The sequence below is a fragment of the Eumetopias jubatus genome, unplaced genomic scaffold, assembly GCF_037043125.1.
Source record: "Eumetopias jubatus isolate StellerSeaLion01/CBP00866 unplaced genomic scaffold, mEumJub1_p1.0 scaffold_16, whole genome shotgun sequence".
Classification (NCBI taxonomy): domain Eukaryota; kingdom Metazoa; phylum Chordata; class Mammalia; order Carnivora; family Otariidae; genus Eumetopias; species Eumetopias jubatus.
The window spans coordinates 14,687,300-14,707,638 of NW_028274822.1; the positions used below are offsets into that span (position 1 = coordinate 14,687,300).

Below are 20,339 nucleotides of genomic sequence, written 5' to 3' on the forward strand. Positions count from 1 at the left end.
TTGTGGATGAACTTTTTTTTAAATGCAAATGGCAATCAGGTTATGAAAGTATCCATAATTGGGAAGGGTCACCTGGATGATGTATTGCCCCATCCTCGTTTGATGGACAGAAAGAAAAATCTCTTCAAATTGTTGTCATGATGTTTGTGTCTCTTTATCTGCTTATTATAATCCAGTTTCAGGGATAGATGGCATTTAAAAAAATGCAGAGTCCCTTTGGCCTTGAGAGCCCTAGAATGTTTCCCATCAGCTAAAGGAAAACAAACCGATGAGACTAACAGACGGGCCCTCATGTTCAGTGATGTTAGCTCTAGGATCACTTCCTCAGGAAACTGCATTTGTGTGTGAGTCTGTGGTTCTCTGGTCTCGGTGATGCTCCATTGACGGGAACACGGAGGGATTGCCACAGTTAGAGGGAAGGACGGAGGAGTGGAGCTGGATTGTGGCTGCCGAGGGGAAGTGGGGGTGGGGCGGGATCCGCGCTGTGAATCACCTTAGATTGGAATTTCTTTGAGGCTTTCCTGCCTCTTCCCTCCTTTCAATGTAGGTTAAATCCGACCTTATTTTATTTTAAGTCACTCGGTAACTTGAGAGCATTAGAGAATTATTTTCTGAAATGGACTGGCTGTCTCAATAAACCAATATAATCTGATTCCCATGACCTACATCAGCGAACGGTTTGTGAGACATCTATTTTCATTTAAATCTGTATTTGTTGTTTCCCTCCTATTGTTGCTACATCTCTGTGTTTTAAATTCAAAGTCGAATTGGGTTAATATTAAAAAATATTAACTTATTGCTTTTAGATATATTTTGTGACTCTTCTGAGAAAGGTAAGTTATGAGAAATGTTTTCGCAAAGGAGATGACAGCTGAAACTCAATACGTTAATTGGAAGATTAAACAGGCTTACTATTTACAGTGGTTTTTTTGCTTCTAGGGGACTTGGTGAGAGTAGGGGGGAGAGCATGATGTCCAAAATTGCTTAATTTTTTTCTTCTTGAAGCTTAAATACTTTGTGTGTGGTCTTGGATATAAACATTTGGATAATCCATAACCCCACATTTCAGTTTGGGGCTCCTTGTGAAGTTGAATATTCTTATTATTGAGATAATATGACAGCAAGAGGGAGACATGCTCTTTTATCTGGGTGTTATTTAATAAATGAGCACCCGCTGTATACCATCTACTGGACTCGGCAAGCTTTATTAATCTGTAAAGATGCGTCTGTTTGAAGAGGAGGGGGCATCTCAAACTGAATAAGCAACAAAGGTAAATCTGAGCATTTCCTTGCATTGAGGTGGTGACCACAGCCAGGGTTTAGAGAAAGGAATTTTACATGGCAAAAGATAGCTTCGAGCCTGGTGACAGTCATTATTTGACAGTGTGATGTCCTAATAAACAGCTCTAGCCTGGCACCACAGAACCTTCTACAAATATTTTACACTGTGCCTTTTTAGAGATGAGAAGAATTTGAACACTGCTGAGGTTTAATCTCTGTGACCTTGAACATTTGTGGTTCATAGTCTCTTCTCCTCCCCTGTTTTTCTTCTAGCGGGCCCAGTAATGAAAATACCCATTTCTTTGTTGTCTAATAATTGATTGGGTGAAATATAACATCATATAATTAAAATTCTGTGGTAATGCTAGTTTCCCAGTGGTTATCTAAGTTTCACATAGAAGTCAGGACTTGAGCAGTTAGAAAACTTCAAGATTCAGAGCATTTTGGCCATCTCTGTAACCTTCAGACCCTGTCCTGCATTTTAGTAAGCAGTCCTCCTCAGAAATCTGCCCTCCATCCAGTTGTCTGAACCAGAAACCTGGGGGTCTTTCCCTCCCTCATCGTGCCTACCAAACGATCTAGCACAGTCACTAACTCAGGAAACGCATGCCTGAGCCTTGCTGTGGCCAACTCCTCCATCCCGGGGAACCCAAGGGCCGGACAAATCGAAAGTGTAGCTTCTGGCTGGGTTGGCCAACACTGTTGCCAAACAAACTTGGATAAACTTGTTGCAAGAGAAGCCAATAACTCAAGACATGAGAGTTGGAAAAGAGAAAGGGAAAAATGTATTTTGGGTGTTGGAAGCCAGGGGAGGTGGCAGGCTCAAGTCATAACAACTGACCTCTATGCCTGCAAGGTGGACACTAGAGTTTCATTTATTTATTTTTTTAGAGATTTTTATTTATTTGAGAGAGAGCGTGCGCGCGCGCGCAAGAGTGGGGGAGGGGAAGAGGGAGAGGGAGAAGCAGACTCCCCGCCAAGCAGGGAGCCTGATGGGGGACTCCATCCCAGGACCCTGAGATCATGACCTGAGCAGAAGGTAGACACCTAACCACCCAGGCGCCCCGAAACTGAGCTCTATAGGAGAGGTTCGGGCGGGGCTACGTGTAAGAGCAGGCAGGGAGCGTGTGATCACAGGTGGGAGTTGGTATGTGTTCCAGCACATGATCATGGGCCGGAAAGGGGGTGTGCACGGTGTGGTCTTCTAGGCATGACCTTGCTATCTGGGCTTTTCTGGCCTGGCAGTTAGAATGTTCCAGTCATTGCAAAACAGTTTGGTCAATGCCTCAAGATAGTGTGATAAGAAATAAGCACCATGGGTTTCAGTTAGAGCATGAGTTAAGCAGTCTTGTCTATGTCTGGTTTTAACTGTTGGGGTCTATAGTTGCACAAGAGGGCTCCCTGACACTCCCTCTCCTCTCAAATTCTAACCAGCCTCAAGTTCTCTTTGTTTGCTCTTCCCCCTTCCCTTCATCCCCACTGCCTATGTTCCAGCAGTGACACCACCCCTCCCCCCGAACCAGTCCCAATTAATTCCCCAAGCTGCTGCCCCAGGAGCTTTAACAAATAATGCACGATGGAATATTACTCAGCCATAAAAAAGAATGACATTCTGACATGGCTGAACCTTGAAAACCTGCTCGTGAAATGGGCTGGACACAAAAGGACAAATATATGATTCCACTTATATGAGGCACCTAGAATAGGCAAATTCCTTGAGAAACAAAAGCAGAATAGAGGTTACCACGGGCTGTGGGGAGTTACTGTTACTCAGGAGTACCGAGTGTCAGGGGGGAAAAATTCCTCTGTCCTTCAAGGCCCTTCTAGCTGGACTGAGAATCAGATTGACAAGAGACAGATGAACAGGAGAAAATCAAATGTAGTTTCCTACGTATGGGGAATCCACGCAGACATGAAATCCCAAAGACAGTGAGGCACCATGGGTCTTATGTGAGCTAAGGAGAGGGGTAGGAGAGGTCTGGCCACGAAGAGGAGAAAGACCATTAGTGGTGGGCTGGGAGGAGATGCTCGGAAAACAAAGGTTGCCCTGTTGTGCAGATCAGTTTCTAGGTAAAGAGGAATCTCTGTGAATACATCTCTTCCTGGTACAGGCAGACAGTTGCGGGGGAGGTAAAGAGCTTTTCCTGAATCTGCTAGGTTTGGATTGCTTTCAGTTCAAAATTATCTTCATGTCAGAGTGGCCCGTCTTGGGGCAGCCTGCCCTTGGCCCTCCAAGAGTTTCTGTTTGGGATGATGAAAAAGTTTCTGGACATAATGATGTTGCTTACCTGACATTATGAGTGCACGTCATGCCACTGAATTGTGTACTTTAAAATGGTTAAGAAGGAAAAAAAAAAGATCATGCAGTTATGACTGTGATGTTCCTCCGCAGTGAAGTCTTCACCAGCCCTGTCATTCACAGGATAAAATCCAAACCCTGAGAAGTAGGAAGGGGAGGGGCCCGCCCTTCCATTCCTGAGCTTCCCACAAAATCGAAACGGCTGCTTCTGCCTGCTACTGGGTGCTGGGCCTTTCTCAGTGCCCCTTGCTGGGGATTTGCAAGGAGGACAGAGAAGGGCCCTGCCGTGTCTTGCTTTCTTTCCTTCCCCGACCCCCGTCTTCCCTCCTTCCTCTTTCCTTCATTCTCTTTCTTTCCTCCCTTCCTCTCTCGCTGACTTGTTTGCCCTCCTTGGGGGCATGTTTTGCCCCCTGCTCCTACTGCCACCTAGTGACCTGACCTTCCCCAGCCGCTAGGGACAGCTGCTGTGTTCATTGGAACCCGAATGCGAAGAACAGGAAGCGCCATTTTGGCTTTGGGGCCTTCCTCCCGTCTTGCTTTGGGATGGTGAAGCCAAGGTTATACTTTAAACCCTCCCCCCCCCCTCTTTCTTGCCTTTCCACTGGGCTCAGAGCCCGGAGGGAAGGGCTGTGCTTAATTGATTGATTAGTTAATGCTGCTCAGACCCTACTGCCTCCCCGACCGTCAGGCTCCGCACACGCCTTCCCTTTCCTTCCTCATCAGGTAGTGATAATACCAGGAAGAGCCAGCTGGGTGGCAGGCGCTGTTCTAAGAGTTTTACCTGTGTTATAACGCATTTCAGTCTACACAGCCTATGAGGTAGGTGCTGTTATTACCACCTTTTACAGACATATGTGAGTACTGCTTGAGGCCACGGGTTCTGATCCCTGCCCCTAACCACTGGTACTGCCTCATGTAGGGCTCTGTGCCTTTGCTTATGCTGTGGCCTCATCCCTGAGGTTAAAATGCCACCTTTTCCTGAAAAATCTTGCCGGGCTTCCCCAGGCAGACACAGGTGCTTCTTCCATTGCTGTCTGATACCCTACATGAAGCCCAGACCACATCACATGGTTATCTTTGCAGGGAGGGGCCCATCTTTTTCTCTCTGGATCCCCCAAACCCAGGATAGTGCCTTGTATTCAGTACGTATTTGAATGAATGCATACAGAGTACTATTTCTTACTCTGTAGTTTTCTCTGGGAAATATGAATGTGAAATTGGTTCAACACCTTTATTCCTCAGAACGTGGTCCTGGGTATTGCCACTTCCCCTAAACCTGTACCTACAGATAAACTCCAAATTCAAAACTAGGTCGGAGCTGCAGGCAGGGAGGCAGGATGGACTGGATGAGGCACAGGGGACCTTGTGGGGTGATGGCAATAGCTTGATTGGCAGAGTGGTTACACAGTTGTCTATGCTTGTCAAAACTCACTGAACTGTATGTTTAAAGTATGTGCATTTTATTGTTGTCAAATATTACTTCAGAGTTGACTTAAAATAAATATAAGAAAGCAAAGGAGAAGTCTTTTGGATTTCTTGTGAGGTTAGGGAAGATGGATTAATGGTCGATGGCATGTGGTTGTACCACCGTTCGATATCCAGTTTGGAGGGGGTGTGCTTTTTTTCTTCCTACCCTGCCTAAATGGAAAGTCAGGTGTTGTTGAGTTACTACAGCTGGATGTCAGAAAAAGCAGAGTGTAACAAACAGACTGACAGCTGACTGCCCCCCCATGACCCTTCTTGGGTTTGGTTTAATACCAGTGCCGTTAGGGATCCTTTGCAACTTCAGTTTGAGACTTAACTTATGCCATGAATCATCGAAATTGATGCTAGGTAGGGAGACTACAGCAATAAACACTCTCTGCTCAAAGAAAATAATCTTAAAATGGCTTCCGAATAGATTTATTTAAAGAGATATCCATAAAACCCACCAGGTTTTTAATGTGCTGTTCTTTTCAAATGTTTAATTTAGAATGTTTTCCAGGTAATCTGAAGAAATCTTAAATATATATTTTTTTAAATGTGTAAAAGTAGGTGAGTCTTAATATTTAGATTTTTTTTTTTAATTGAGCCAAGAGGCGCCTGGGTGGCTCAGTTGGTTAAGTGTCTGACTCTTGGTTGTGGCTCAGGTCATGACCTCAGGGTCGTGAGATTGAGTTCCATGTCAGGCTCTGCGCTCAGTGCAGAGTCTGCTTGAGATTCTCTCTCTCTCTCCCTCTGCCCACCTCCTCCCCCCCATGCGCTCTCTTTCTAAAATAAATAAATCTTAAAAAAAATAAGATAAAATTGAGCCAAGACTTTCCTGTTCTGCACCTCCTTCTAGCCTTAGGGTGTCTCATTAATGGAGTTCTCATCATCATACATGTTCTGTGGCACTTTGAAGGACATCTCCATGTGTTTGGGAAATGTACCCAATGTCCCTTCTTGATAGAGGTGAAGCACCATGAGATAGCAGCATAAAGCTGAAATTAACCTGGCCATATCTAAATTGGTTCAGCTACTTCCTGACTTACCATAACTGTGGAGATGAACACAAGATTGTTATCCAGAGTTCAGGCAGTCAGGCAGCATTACCATTGTGTCTCTGTGAAGTTCCATCAAATTAGGGGTTGTCTTTAATCTGGAGTGGTCATGATAAACTCTAGAGTTATTGCCCATTTTGTCAAAGTGGTAGATCCATATTTCTAAGTGGGAAAGAAGTTTGGAACCCTAACTCTTGTGTTCTCACAAATGGTCGTAGTATTTGCTGTTGGTGGGTGATGGTCATTGAGGACCATCAATGATGGTGAATGATGAATGATGGTCATTGTCAATGTTCTTTGCTCACCTCTCTTCCTGTTGTCTGAAAACAGTGATTTAGAAAGGTGTTGCATCTATACAGCTGATATTCTCTTATCTTCCCTAAATTATGAAAATAGTTTGCCTTCTGGGGCATGACAGAAAGATACCAGCCGAGATAACTAATGTGAGAGCAAGAAGCTGATGTGGGGATGGGTGTCTCCAGAGTAATACACGGAATTTAGGGGATTAAGGGCAGGGCTGAGGAGAAATGGTGGCGATCTGGGGTCAGCAAATGATAACCTGGTGGCCAGCTCCAGCCTAGGCCTGTTTTTGCTGTCTATGACTCCTTTCACACTTTGATTGCAGAGTTGAGTATTTGTGAACAAGCCTGTATGACCCGCAAAGCCTAAAAGCCTAAAATACTTATCTGCCTCTTTACAGAAGGTTGAGGGTCTCTGATATAGATAAAAGATAAAAGATAATGGGAAAAAATTAAACAACAAATTGCCTGAAGTTTTCTGTTTGTGGTTGGGCAAGAAAAAACAAAGTGGGGAATGCACATATGTGGTTCATATTATAGAAATGCAAATATGTATGTAGGAAGTCTGCAGCCTTCAGAGCTCCCCTTTACCCCGCACATGAAGAGCAGGGCAATGGGGACGGCAGAGAGGGGCCTCTGCTCTCCAGGGAGCTTGCTTACTTAGAGCCTCACGGTCATTAATGCACAACTCCAAGCCCTCAGACCCTTCTCCCCAGTGATGACCTAATGTGCTTCCCTGGCACTGGGCCGTCTTTAGATGGCCTTGAGATACCACCTCAAACTCCTGCTTCTCTTGAGGCTTATAGGCTCAGAGCCCACCTTGCTGTCTGGGGTGATCACATGGGTCTGATGTGATGCTTAATCATATGTTGGTGTCCTTCCCTCTGACTTTTCCTGTTCTCCGGTGTCGTTGGAGTAGAAAGAACAGTGGGCTGGCTGGTAGCCCCTTCTGTTCCAGCATCCTCTCTGGTTCTAACAGACAGTGATAGTTCTTTGCTTGGTAGTTCTGTCTAAGCCCTGTGCATGATCAACTGAAGAACACATATGATCGCTTGAAGAAGCAGCTCCTTTCAGTGCTCTGTGCGCCCACCCCCTCCTGTGGTACTCTTTCCATAGCTCCTCCCTCAAGTGCACGTCTAGGCTCCTTGAGGGCAAAAGCACTAGTTTGCCATAGTGTCTCGGTGTCTTGGATAATGCTTGGCACATGATGGATTCCCAGTAAATATTTGTTTACCTACCAAGTGTTTTGCCTTAGTAGATGTCCAGCCATTGGGAAGGCTTAGGACTTTTGTTCGTTTTTCATTTCTTTGGCTTTACTTATATGCCTGACTTGTCAGTTCCTTCAGCTGTACTCAGAATTCTAGGAGTTGGAGTAATGGATCGTTTTCCCTTTGTTCTACCTGTCTGTCTGTCTGTCTGATGGCATCTTTTATTATCCCTTCTCTCCAGGGAGCCTAGGGATCCCCTGACTGTCCTTTATATCTCTTCCCTGCTTTTATGAGCATCTGCAACTTTTTCTTTACCATTACTGGGTGATCAGAACAAGTGAAGGTGAAGCAGAGCGTCTGATTTATGCCAGGGTTAACCTCTGTATGAGGTAGACAGCTGTGCAGGCGGCTCTTCAAGGGAACGTTGGGACCACCTTACCCTGGTAACAAGTTTGGGTAATAGCGATATCTTCCTTGGTCTAAGAAGGTTATTGATTAGACATAAGATAGTTATTCTTTGGATTGTTGCTACAAATCAAAGTTGTGGCTATTTCTGTTAGCGCATTAGCTCTGCTTAGACTCATTCGTTGAACCGGAGGCACAAAGGAAGAAATTTCTTTTTTTTTTGTTATAAAGAATGTCTTTTAATATGTCTACAGATTTAGAACACATCCTGTACATGTCCAGTACTGTACAAATTTCTGCTAGTATTGTTATTTTTTATTATGTTGATCATTTACCCTGATATTTTTATTGATATACAGTTGTATAGTCCATAAATAGCTATTTTTGTTTCCTTACAGTTGACATGCTGTTTATTTCTTCTACTTGTCTGTCTTCACTATGGTTTCCACATTAAGAATGAATCCTAGCAGTGAGAACAACATTTTTACTTCCCTGATTTTAATGCTTAAGTTTTTACCAATAATGATGTTCTTGTTTTAAAATTTTATTTTATTATGTTATGTTAATCACCATACATTACATCATTAGTTTTTGATGTAGTGTTCCATGATTCATTGTTTGGGTATAATACCCAGTGCTCAAAGGAAGAAATTTCTAATGTAAGTTGCCTCCCATTTATTTAGCTGCCCACTCTCTCACGTAGATGTACATTCTTGTAACACGATATTTACAAATTATCTGTCAGGTATCATAAGCATGGAACAAATTGCCTGACAGCTCTGTCGTGCTGTCAGAAACCCAGCACTGTGTTCACATAGTAGAACTCTTGTTTGCTAGAAGGTGCTTTAGAGGATCATCTAGTCCAGTGTCCTCCTAGGTGAGAACCCTGCAGCTCGCAGAGGGGTGACTCGCTTAAGGACCCGTCTGATTAGGGCAGAATTAGAGCTAAAATCCTTATCTCCTGACCCCTAAGAGCAATGATTGTTTGATAGCTATTAGAAGAAGCAAACCCACAAAAACCAGTGGTTATTGTCACTCATGGCCATTGTGAAATTTGGTTTTAATTCCCAAAAATGTCTTGATTCCAATATACTTGGATTTTAAATATGCATTGCCAAACTGTGGATGGATCACATTCATTTATCTTTTTCCCAACTTGACTTAAATGCTTCTGAGTAAATGAAATGCCCCTGAGTAAATAACATCTCCAGAGACTGGTTCAGCTTCAGCTGCTCGGTTAGTTGCATTTTCAGAGAACAGAACTGGCGCCTGTCCTGAGCCCGGTCTGTCAGGACTGCGGGTCGTGTGGCAGGTCCCCGGGGCTGACCATGGCATTCTGGCTGGTCTGCTGCCCTCTGCCTGTTTAGCCACGATCTCTCTGTCCCACCCGGCCTGCCCCTGCCTGCGCCTGCTACCAAGGCCACTCTGCCTCCATACTGGGTCACCATGCCCTGCTGCATCCCTGTGGTCATCCAAGACCAATCACTTTCTAGATTCTTGACATCATTAAATACAGCAAACCACAGATGCTCATGGGAGGAAACAATGCAAATATTAGATTTTGGGCCGATGGAATTCTCATTTAACATTTGTCAGAGTCCTCGAATCCACTCCTTCTCCATTAAATCAGAGAGAGTAGTTAACACCAGTTGGACTCTACCTGTATCAGGCAATTGTGTCCTGAAAGGATTGCTTTCTGCTACCAGAGGACCGGAAGGAAGTCAGCGACACATCGGTCACTGCCAGGCCCTTCCCATTGTTGCCACTAATCAGACTGTTTACTAAGGTCCAATGTAACCAAGTGGTCTTGCCAACTGAAATACCACATTAAATGTAATTGTAATTATTTCATTTGATCCCATTTCAAATATTTACTTTTTCTTGAAGAATGAAGTAAATGACCTGTGTCAGAAAGACATGCTATTGCGACGTAGCAACGGAGTGAGTTCAGGGTCTTAAGCGTTGTTGGGGGGTTTTGGGGGTTGCTGGAGCTGCTGACGCCGCTTCCGCGTTTGATAATTTGCAATGGCAGGGTTTGATAACTTAAACACGGATTTCTACCAGACAAGTTACAGCATCGATGACCAGTCACAGCAGTCCTATGACTGTGGAGGAAGTGGAGGACCCTATAGCAAACAGTATCCTGGCTATGACTACTCGCAGCAAGGCCGATTTGTCCCTCCAGACATGATGCAGCCACAACAGCCATACACCGGGCAGATTTTTCAGCCAACTCAGGCGTACACTGCAACGACACCTCAGCCATTCTATGGAAACAACTTTGAGGATGAGCCACCTTTATTAGAAGAATTAGGTATCAATCTTGACCACATCTGGCAAAAAACATTAACAGTGTTACATCCATTAAAAGTAGCAGACGGCAGCATCATGAATGAAACTGATTTGGCAGGACCAATGGTATTTTGCCTTGCTTTTGGAGCCACATTGTTACTGGCTGGCAAAATCCAGTTTGGCTATGTATATGGGATCAGTGCAATTGGATGTCTAGGAATGTTTTGTTTACTAAACTTAATGAGTATGACAGGTGTTTCATTTGGGTGTGTGGCAAGTGTCCTTGGATATTGTCTTCTTCCCATGATCCTACTTTCCAGCTTTGCAGTGATATTTTCTTTGCAAGGAATGGTAGGAATCATTCTCACTGCTGGAATTATTGGATGGTGTGGTTTTTCTGCGTCCAAAATTTTTATTTCTGCATTAGCCATGGAAGGACAGCAACTTCTAGTAGCATATCCTTGTGCTTTGTTATATGGAGTCTTTGCCCTAATTTCCGTTTTTTGAACTGAATTTATCTGGCATGTGGACATCATTGGGCCAAAAAGGACTTTGAACTCTTAAATTGGAGCAGCGAACTGCTACAGTGCAACTCTAATGCAGACCTAACATTTGACTGTTGGGGCAATGGAAGTAAACATGTATTTTTTGTTCATTTTTATAGAACTTTTGAATACTATGTTTGATTTGTCTGCAGTATGACTAGCTTTAAGTGTTTGTGCTTATACAAATAAGAATAAGAAGTGCTATTTCTCTCCTCTTCCTGCAGCCTTTGAAAAACAAATTTTTTCCTTGCAAATTACAGTAAGATGTTTTTAATAGATTTTTATCAACTGTGGGAAACTAACCACAGAGCTAATAATCTTTCTTAGAAACAGCCCAGTCTTAGTTAAGAAGACAGGAGACTTGTTGCAGAAATATTTTTCCAAGGGATTAGGAAAGAAAAATTGCCTATATTCTCGAGTTAGATGCACATGAAGCAAAAAGTGATCCCAAAGTAGAATTTACGAGTTTGCACTTCCAAAATTTGACATTCCTTTAAATTATCTCATGGAGTTTTTGCTAAAATTCAACGAGACAAGAAGTTCATAGTCTGCTTTATTGTAGACAGGAAATGTGAACACCTGTTAAGATTAGCATTACTAAACCATAGTGACCCAGACTGGCCACATTAATGTTCATAGTTGGATCTGCATATTTCCTAGGAAAAAGAAAATCACTAACCTTTTTTTGAGAAAAATATTTAACATGTCACAATTTCAGTACTGCGGTTATCAATGTAAAATGCATTTGATGCTTAGTAATTAAAATTTTCCCAATTTTAACTGCTAAAAAAAAAAAAGAAAGACATGCTATTTCAATAGAGGAAGAAAAGCAGTACAGTGTCTAGCTTAATCTCTGACTTTGAGATTTTTCTCAACATGACCACTGAATTGAAGGTCCTGTTGGAGACCATCAGGTGGAACAGTTCAAGGTCAGCCAGATGTAATCACTATTAGTCCATGCCACAGTTCTGAGGAGAGGCCTCCCAATGAATGTCATGGCCACAAATCTAAATCAGAATGTATGAAGGGTCTTAAGAATCTAAGCAGAGTAAAACTATCTGGATTATTTATTTCATCAGCTTTTTTATCCTCATGTGCCTGGACTTCTAAAAGTAACTGGGACTTACAAACTCAGTATTGGAGACCTGTGCTACTTTACCACCCACTAAGTTCATAGTAGCACTTTATGATGCCCACACCTTTTAGAAAGGTGCTTAGAATTATCTAGTTTAGGGGCGTCTGGGTGGCTCAGTCGTTAAGTGTCTGCCCTCGGCTCAGGTCATGGTCCCAGGGTCCTGGGATCGAGCCCCGCATCGGGCTCCGTGCTCCGCGGGAAGCCTGCTTCTCCCTCTCCCGCTCACACTCCCCCTGCTTGTGTTCCCTCTCTCGCTGTGTCTCTCTCTGTCAAATAAATAAATAATCTTTATTAAAAAATTATATAGTTTTAAAAAAGGAGGAAGTTTTATTTTGTGAACATGTATCAATATGGTAAAGCATCAAATATCCATTGCCCCCAAACAATAGCAACATACACAACCCTTTAGTTCTTGGCATTTTCCCCCCCAAATCATGCTTCCTCTAGTTACACAAATCTCAGTCCATTTTTTAAAAAAGATTTTATATATTTATATGAGAGAGAGTGAGAGAGAGAGGGCACGCATGAGCAAGGGGCCAAAGGAGAAGGAGCAGGAGAAAATCTCGAGCCAACTCAGAGGAGCAGGGAGCCCAGTGCAGGGCTCCATCTCACGACCCTGAGATCACAACCTGAGCCGAAACCAAGGAAAGCACTTTAGGGGTGCCTGGGTGGCGCAGTCGGTTGAGTGCCCGACACCTAATTTCGGCTCAGGTTGTGATCTCAGCGTCATGAGGTCCAGCCCTGAGGTCCAGCCCTGCATCGGGCTCCACGCTCAGTGGGGAGTCTGCTTCTATCCTTCTCTCTCTCCCTCCCCCCCCCACCCTCGCTGCCCCCACGTGCTTGCTCTCTCTCAAATAAACAAATCTTTTTTTTTTAAAGGCATTTTAAACCAAGGCATGCATTAGGACTGCATTCAGTGATTATTCAAGGCCTTTTATCTGTATATTGTACTACTGACATCATTTATGAAACTAAGTACTGTTTTATGAAAATATTTGAAAGTAAGTTCTATCTTATTATAAACCATAATTATTTTGAGTCTGTCCTTCAGGGACTATTCCTCTTCTTGTGGTCTGGTTTTTCAGATTCTTTCAAAATAAATTGTTCCAATATATTTCAGTATACACATGTTTGTATACATTCCAGTGAGGTGCCCTTTCCTCTTAAATGTAATGAGTGTTTTGCTTGATTGCCATATCTTGCTTCAGTAAGGAAATAACATCAAACTCTGGTTCCTGAGGCTCTCGCCAGTGTGTGCCTTGTGTATGATGCATTTGACCAGGCACTCGAGTTTATTTTCCAGCTTTTACATGTGCTTTGTTTGCATTCCCTTTCTTCTGTGATTGACTCACATCTTTCCAGGTTCCGAAGAAAAGGAAAAGGGATGATTCATCATTAGCTTCGGTCCATAGGCTCATAAATTTTCTTCTCTTTACCTAACTAATCATCATCATTGCTAATTATGCTGCAGAAAATAAACTGGAATACAGTATAGGCTGGCTTCATACCAAACACGTCCACGGATAAATCAGAGATGCTGCTGCCAAAATGGCTTGAGTGGCTAAGCGTGGAAGATAGGAACTGTTTCCCCATTCTGCTTTGGTGTTCAGCCTCTATCCTAGGACCTAGGCTCACTTGGATAGAGTTGGAAATTGAGTAGTATAATCTAGTTTTAAGGGAGCTCAATGCCAATTAAGTGAACATTACTTGGAACATAAATTCATGAATAAAATTGCATGTTGGTTTTGTTGAAAAATGGTGGTGTGGCAGGTCTTGGGGCAGGGCCAAGGAGAATACTTGCATTTTTCCTCCCAAGCTGTTCAAAATGGCAGTTCTTTGAGAGCCAGGGAGAGCTCCCTGGGCAGATGGCACATAGCACCGGAAGGAAGGAGTCTGGAGTCGGGAGGGAGGGAGGGAGATGACACCAGTGCTCCTTGAGCCCTTCACTTGACTTCCGCTACAGCTCCATTTTTCCTCATTAGCTGGTGAAGACGCAGGCTTCCAGAGGTTCAATGACTCGCTCTAGTGTCACAGCTGGTGGTGACAGAGCAAGGATTGGACCCGAAGTTCACTGAGGCCAAAGCCTCTGTTCTTCCTCCTCTGCTAAGCTGCTTCCCGCATTTTTATATGGAAGTAAGGTAAAGAATATGGCAGGAAGGAAGGTTAATAAATCGGTGGTCACTGTTTCCATACTGGTGTCAAGAAATATTTTTTGTCCCAGCTCCACTCCTTGAGGGTGGTAGTCCTGAGCACCATTGTTAAGGAAAGCTGTCTCCAAATTCATAAAACTGCAAGAATCTGTGCTTTTTCTCTTACCCCTCCCCAGTTCTGTCATTTCTGCCTCCACAGCTCCAAGCAGTGAATCCTTCCCATCCACACACATTCACATCTCCCTGTGGTCTGTCACTGTGGCCTTATCTCTGTCCCTGGGCTTTAACGCTAAGGATAGAGAGGAGCATTTGCAAGATTCACCAGCAAACCCTGTGTTTAGCTTTTGGATTTTGAGAAAGAATACATTCCGTACCTGGGGTCTGAAATTAGAAGGTTCTACCCTAACTGCTGGCCCACTGGGGAAGTCTGTCGGCTTTCCCCCTCTCTTAAGCTCCACACGCTCCCTTCGCCTGCACCTGTCGCTGGCGGTCACGGCGTTGGACAGCAAAGAGCAGACCCCGCAGCTTGGAGCACTCCTGCCTCCCCTGCTTCTCTTTGCTCAAATTTCTCTGTTCTCAAAACAAAGTGTTTGATTCCTTGCCCTCTCAGCTACTGTCCTGCCCCTTCGTCTTGCACTACCTCAAAAGGGGCTCCGGTGCTCCCATTCTAGCATCCCTGCCTACTGTGTCACCTCCCTGATGCTCACTGAAAACACTCTTAAAAATACTAAGGATCTCCTGGCCACCAAAACCCAAGGTTCCCTCTCCATACCCTTATGCTGCTCAGGCCTTTTTTTTTTTTTTTTTGCCAGGGATGCATGCTGGGAGATGTTGATAGCTTTCCTTCTGCTTCTGTCTCCGTGCTTCCTTTCCATCAGACGGAGCTGTGTGCTCCCCGAGGGTGTCTCTCTGTTCTGTTCCATTGTCTCTGGCTGATAGCTCTTCTCTGTGGCTGTCACCTAGGTCTCCGGGTCCACACCTGACTCTTCTCTACAATATCAGCCCCACACTTTCAGCTTTTGTCCGACTCTTTTCTATCTTCCTGCATAACTTATTTCGTATATCTTCCCAGCACCTCAACTGGAATATGGCCCAAGCAGAACTCACTGTCGTTCTCTCGGGATCCCTGTTTCTCTTAATGATGTCACTATCCTCTCCAGACTTTCTGTGCCTTCTCCCCACTGTGCAGCCACGTTGTAATTCACTGCCGGATCCCACTCGGCTTCCCTAGAACCGCCTGGCACCTTTCATCTCTTCATCCTGATTGCCAGTCTTTCCTTCAACGATTCGTTACCTCTTGTCTAATATCATAATAGCTTCCCAGCAGTTCTTTCCATTCTATCCCGAATATGACTACCCTAATGAATCATTCTCATACTCTTTTTTTTTTTAAGGATTTTATTTATTTATTAGAGAGAGAATGAGCAGGGGGTGGGGATGGGGAGGTTGCAGAGGATGAGGGAGAAGCAGACTCCCCACTGAGCAGGGAGCCTCACACAGGGCTCAATCCCAGGACACCAGGATCATGACCTGGGTGGGAAGGCAGATGCTTAGCCAACTGAGCCACCCAGGGGTCCCCTCATTCTCATACTCTTAACCTCTCTGGTGTTTTCCATCACCTGCTAGGAAGTCCCACATCCTTGGTCTGGCACTCAAGGCTGTCCACGGTGTGTGGTCTGTGCCTGGCCATGCTCACCTCTCCCCTCCCTGCAGGACTGCGCTCTCCGGCTGGATCAGCGGGAGGGTGCTTGCAGGTTCTGTAAGAATTTTGTTTCCTTAAAAGGCATCTGGGGGTGCGTGGCTGTCTCAATTGGTGGAGCCTGTACTCTTCATCTCGGGCTTGTAAGTTTGAGCCCCACTTTGGGTGGGTGTAGAGATTACTGAAAAAGAAAATCTTAAAAAAAGAATAAATTAAAAAGGCATCTGTTTCAAAGACCTAAACATCAAAGCTAAAACTATAAAACTCTTAGAGGGGGCATTTTTAAGTTACTCTTGTATTAGGAAAAAAATCCTCTAGCTAGTGCCACAGGTAGAGTCTAGAAATAATGCTGTAGTTGCTCACCCTCTTTCCTTTGCTCAATGATTTCTGAACCTGAAAATAAACTGCCCCCTGATTTGACATGTTTAAATCCTCTCCATAATCCAGATCTTTCATTGAGCCATCCCTGATTCCTCGGGCTCCTGTATGGCTTGTATCACTCTGTATTTGTATTACAACTGTTTACATGCATAACTGGTTACCACTAGGCTGGGAGTTTCTTGTGGGCAGTGACAAGGTCTTAGTTACAAGGGACAAAAACAAATACCATAATGCTTGACGCACGGCAGATGTTCAATAATAATTTGAATGAATAAATGAATGGAAGAGGAAATCTATTCATGTTTTCTTTCTTACCTAACCTGAAATTGCTTAAGAGTAGGATTTGGATCTGATTCATCTTGATGCCCTATAGTAGCTAGCATTGTGCTTTGTACCTGATATGCTCCACAGATATCTTGAATTTTTACTTTTTTTCAGCTTTATTGAGGTATAATTGACAAAATTGTAAGGTATTTAAGGTGTGCATGGTGGTGATTTGCTATATGCATTGTGAAAGGACCCCCCCAATCTAGCTGATTAACACGTCCATCACCTCATATATATATTTTTTTCAGTGAGAACAGTTGAGTTCTACCCTTAGCAAATTTCAATTATTCAATAAAAATTTCTTGAATTAGTAGCTAGATAAGTAGTTGATTATGATATGAACTTTCCGAATGCTGTATTACTGTATTTGACTTTCAGTAATTTAATCTAGGCACTCTTACTACAGCTAAAATGTTTTACAATTATGTTGCTCTTTTTGACTGTCATTGTTAATTTTTATTTTTTTTATTTTTTTAATATCTATTTATTCATTTTTTTAAAGATTTTATTTATTTATTTGACAGAGATAGAGAGCACAAGTAGGCAGAGAGGCAGGCAGAGGGAGAGGGAGAAGCAGGCTCCCTGCTGAGCAAGGAGCCCGATGTGGGGCTCGATCCCAGGTCCCTGGGATCATGACCTGAGCTGAAGGCAGCCGCTCAACCAACTGCGCCACCCAGGTGCCCCTGTCATTGTTAATTTTTACCAGTGATTATTTTTTGCTTTATGCTTTTTCTGCATTTCTAATTTTGATTTTTAACAAATCGTATCATTGGCAAGGAGTACATTCTTAATTTCACAAGGGAAGTTAGAAAAAGGAGGTTTGCTTTTTAAGAAACGTGCTGGAGCTTTTCCATGTTATTATCCCCTGGCTCTGGGAGTGGGTGGGGTTCAATGACTGGCAATTATTTCTACAAGAGTGGTTGGGTAGTTCTTTCCAGAGTCATTGTGACTCCATCCAGAGACCCGTAATTTGGATGCTTTCAATAGGAAACAGAGTTGGGCAGCCTTCACTGAAACACTGGGTTCCTCAGACCCCAGTTAAGTTGAACTAAGTTACTTTGCTTCCTTTACACCAGGAGGCTGACACTCTTTGTTTTATGGTAGGGGGCTGCCTGGTGGGGGAGTGCTTGCCAGTCTTCTCTGACAGTCTCTTGCTAGACAATACTTGATTCTGACTGGTGAGTTAATAGTATTTGCTTGTAGTCCCGTTACTTGGTGCAAGCCTAAATAGTAATGCAATTAAAAGAACGGACTGAAAAATACTAGGGGTCCTTGTGTGCCTTTGCAAACCCTGCTGCCTGAAGGTTCATTGCTGCCGCTCGTCTTTGTTGCTGTTGTTTTGAGTTTTTGTCTCTTTTAAAACCAAATGACAAGAATTACTTTGTTTCAGTGATTTGGTGGAAAAAAAAAACAACACATGCCTGTGTGCACTTCTTTGGCAGCATTGTTTTAATTTCCTACGAGAGCGGAATTGAGCGAACTAGTTACATGGAGTCCCTAGATTTGGGAAGTTGCGCCTGAATCTGGCGATGAATACTTACAGGAGGGTAAATAGAGTCAGGAAAAGAAGACCAGAGGGCCTAAGGAAAGAAATTTACTTCTAGGAGAGGTTGCTCTTATTGGAAGCAAGAGCATTTCTCCCTTGTATTTTAGAAGAACAAGCCAGGGTCCACCGAAATACACAAAACAGAATCAAGACTCCCTCTTTATGAAATACGGGGCATTGTGTACCCCCATGAAGGTGTTCCCTTTAGAAATGAGCAAAGTACCGTAAGAAGCCGCCTGAGACAACTCGTTTACCTTCCACTGGGCATTCATTACCCAAGGAACTCCTGTAATCTCTCTCGAGTGGGACATTTTTACGTTTTTGACCCAGTGCCAAGACATTTGAATTCCGGCAGATGTGCTGACATCTCAGCTTGTTTGAAATCATTAACTTTTCTGCATTTTTTTTTATCTTCTTCAGAAATGAACACACTTGAGTATGCTCTATGTCCCTGAGCTCCCCGGTCACCTCACGACTTTGGAAAGACAAGAAGGAAGGCGTGGGAGTGCCAGCCCCTGAGAACAAGCTCCTTGCCCTTGGCCTTGGCCCTCCTGCTTCCCGGCCACAGCCACGGCCACGATGGAGACGCTCTCCCAAGATTCCTTGCTGGAATGTCAGATCTGTTTCAACTACTACAGCCCCCGGCGAAGGCCCAAGTTGCTGGATTGCAAACACACATGCTGCTCGGTGTGCCTCCAGCAGATGAGGACGAGCCAGAAGGACGTAAGGTGCCCCTGGTGCCGGGGCATCACCAAGCTGCCCCCGGGCTTCTCCGTGTCGCAGCTCCCCGACGACCCCGAGGTCCTTGCGGTCATCGCCATCCCGCACGCGTCCGAGCACACCCCAGTGTTCATCAAACTTCCCAGCAATGGGTGCTACATGCTGCCCCTGCCCATCTCCAAGGAGCGAGCGCTGCTGCCGGGAGACATGAGCTGCCGCCTGCTGCCCGGGAGCCAGCAGAAGGCCGTCACCGTGGTGACCGTCCCCACAGAGCAGCAACCTCTGCAGGGCGGGGCGCCCCCGGAGGCGGGGGAGGAGGAGCCAGACAGGCGGGGCGTGGCGAAAAGCTCCACCTGGTCCGGGGTGTGCACTGTGATCCTGGTGGCCTGCGTTCTCGTCTTCCTGCTGGGCATTGTGCTGCACAACATGTCTTGCATTTCTAAGCGCTTCACTGTGATCTCCTGTGGCTGAACAGGGTTGCAGGGAAGTCTCTCTTGGGTGCCAACTCGGGGTTGAGCAGGTGTTGGTGATGGGATCGCAGCGAGAAGATGGGGGCGACGCTGATCATTTGGTGCCAGCCATGGCCTCTGGGCTACCACTTGATTAACCGGAGACAGACACGAAGGGCAGACGTGAGGTCTCAGCGAGCTACCGGGCCAGTCGTTCTGAGTGTTGGTGGCAACAGCTTCCAGGACGATTGCATGCATCCTCATAATCATTTATTAAATGGACTGTAATTTATGATTTGTCCAAATCATGTTACGAGATAGACCTAATCTACTTAGATGTTAAACCGTGCAAGTGCATACAATGTGATCTCTAAATGTGGTAGATTAAAACAGAGATGCTTATGTATACAAGTAGAATTAAACCTGAGAATCCACGTAAAACTTCAGCGATGACGTGCAGTGCTGGTTTCTTTCCCCTTTGTAATGGAAATCCAGTCTTCATTTAGTTGCTGAGGCTTTTTATACTTTTTGAATGGCACCCAAATTAAAATAAGTGAAGGGGACGGTCATTTTTTTTTTTGGAGAAAATGTCTGAACGAGTGTTTCCAGTGTGTTGTGTTTTGTTACATACCTTCATTTTTCTTCCCTTGTAATTAGAGCTTGCTACGTGTTTATTAAACTGAAAGCCCAACAGGGGAGCAATAAACAGTAATAATGAGAAATGCCTAATCCCACAGGAACCCTATATGCCAATTTTTCTCAAGCCATCTCACAAAATAAGAATTTTTAATGTAAATATTGTGTACTTGTGTGTGTGTGCATGTGTGTGTGCGCGCGCGTGCGTGTGTGTGTCATTTGATTTACCTCAGGTTTTGAATCTTTTCAGAAGAATCCCAGGAGTAAGACTGTGGGCCTGAATGAGTCCAGAGTCTGACTCGGTGGCCACCTCTTGGGCACTGGGATCCGCCCAGTGAAGTGTCGCACACTCGTCACTTCCAACATTTGCTCCTCTTCTGTGTATTCAAGTCCTGTATTCTGTGAGGCACAAATGAAAGTAACAGAAGATTCTGTCTTTTCTCCC

The 20,339-nt window shown here is 44.3% G+C and overlaps 1 protein-coding gene and 1 pseudogene across 1 annotated transcript in view; both read left to right on the forward strand.

Annotated features, from left to right (window-relative positions):
- The window catches only part of RNF152 (ring finger protein 152), a 69,793-nt gene extending 50,089 nt beyond the window's left edge, over window positions 1-19,704 (forward strand). The window contains exon 2 of the mRNA XM_028102994.1: window positions 18,510-19,704. Coding sequence (XP_027958795.1) covers window positions 18,669-19,280 — 612 coding nt within the window. The 5' untranslated portion in view covers window positions 18,510-18,668 and the 3' untranslated portion in view covers window positions 19,281-19,704. The remainder of the gene's footprint in view (window positions 1-18,509) is intronic.
- Window positions 10,020-10,869, forward strand: LOC114208916 (protein YIPF5 pseudogene; annotated as a pseudogene).
- Window positions 19,705-20,339: the final 635 nt, after the last annotated feature.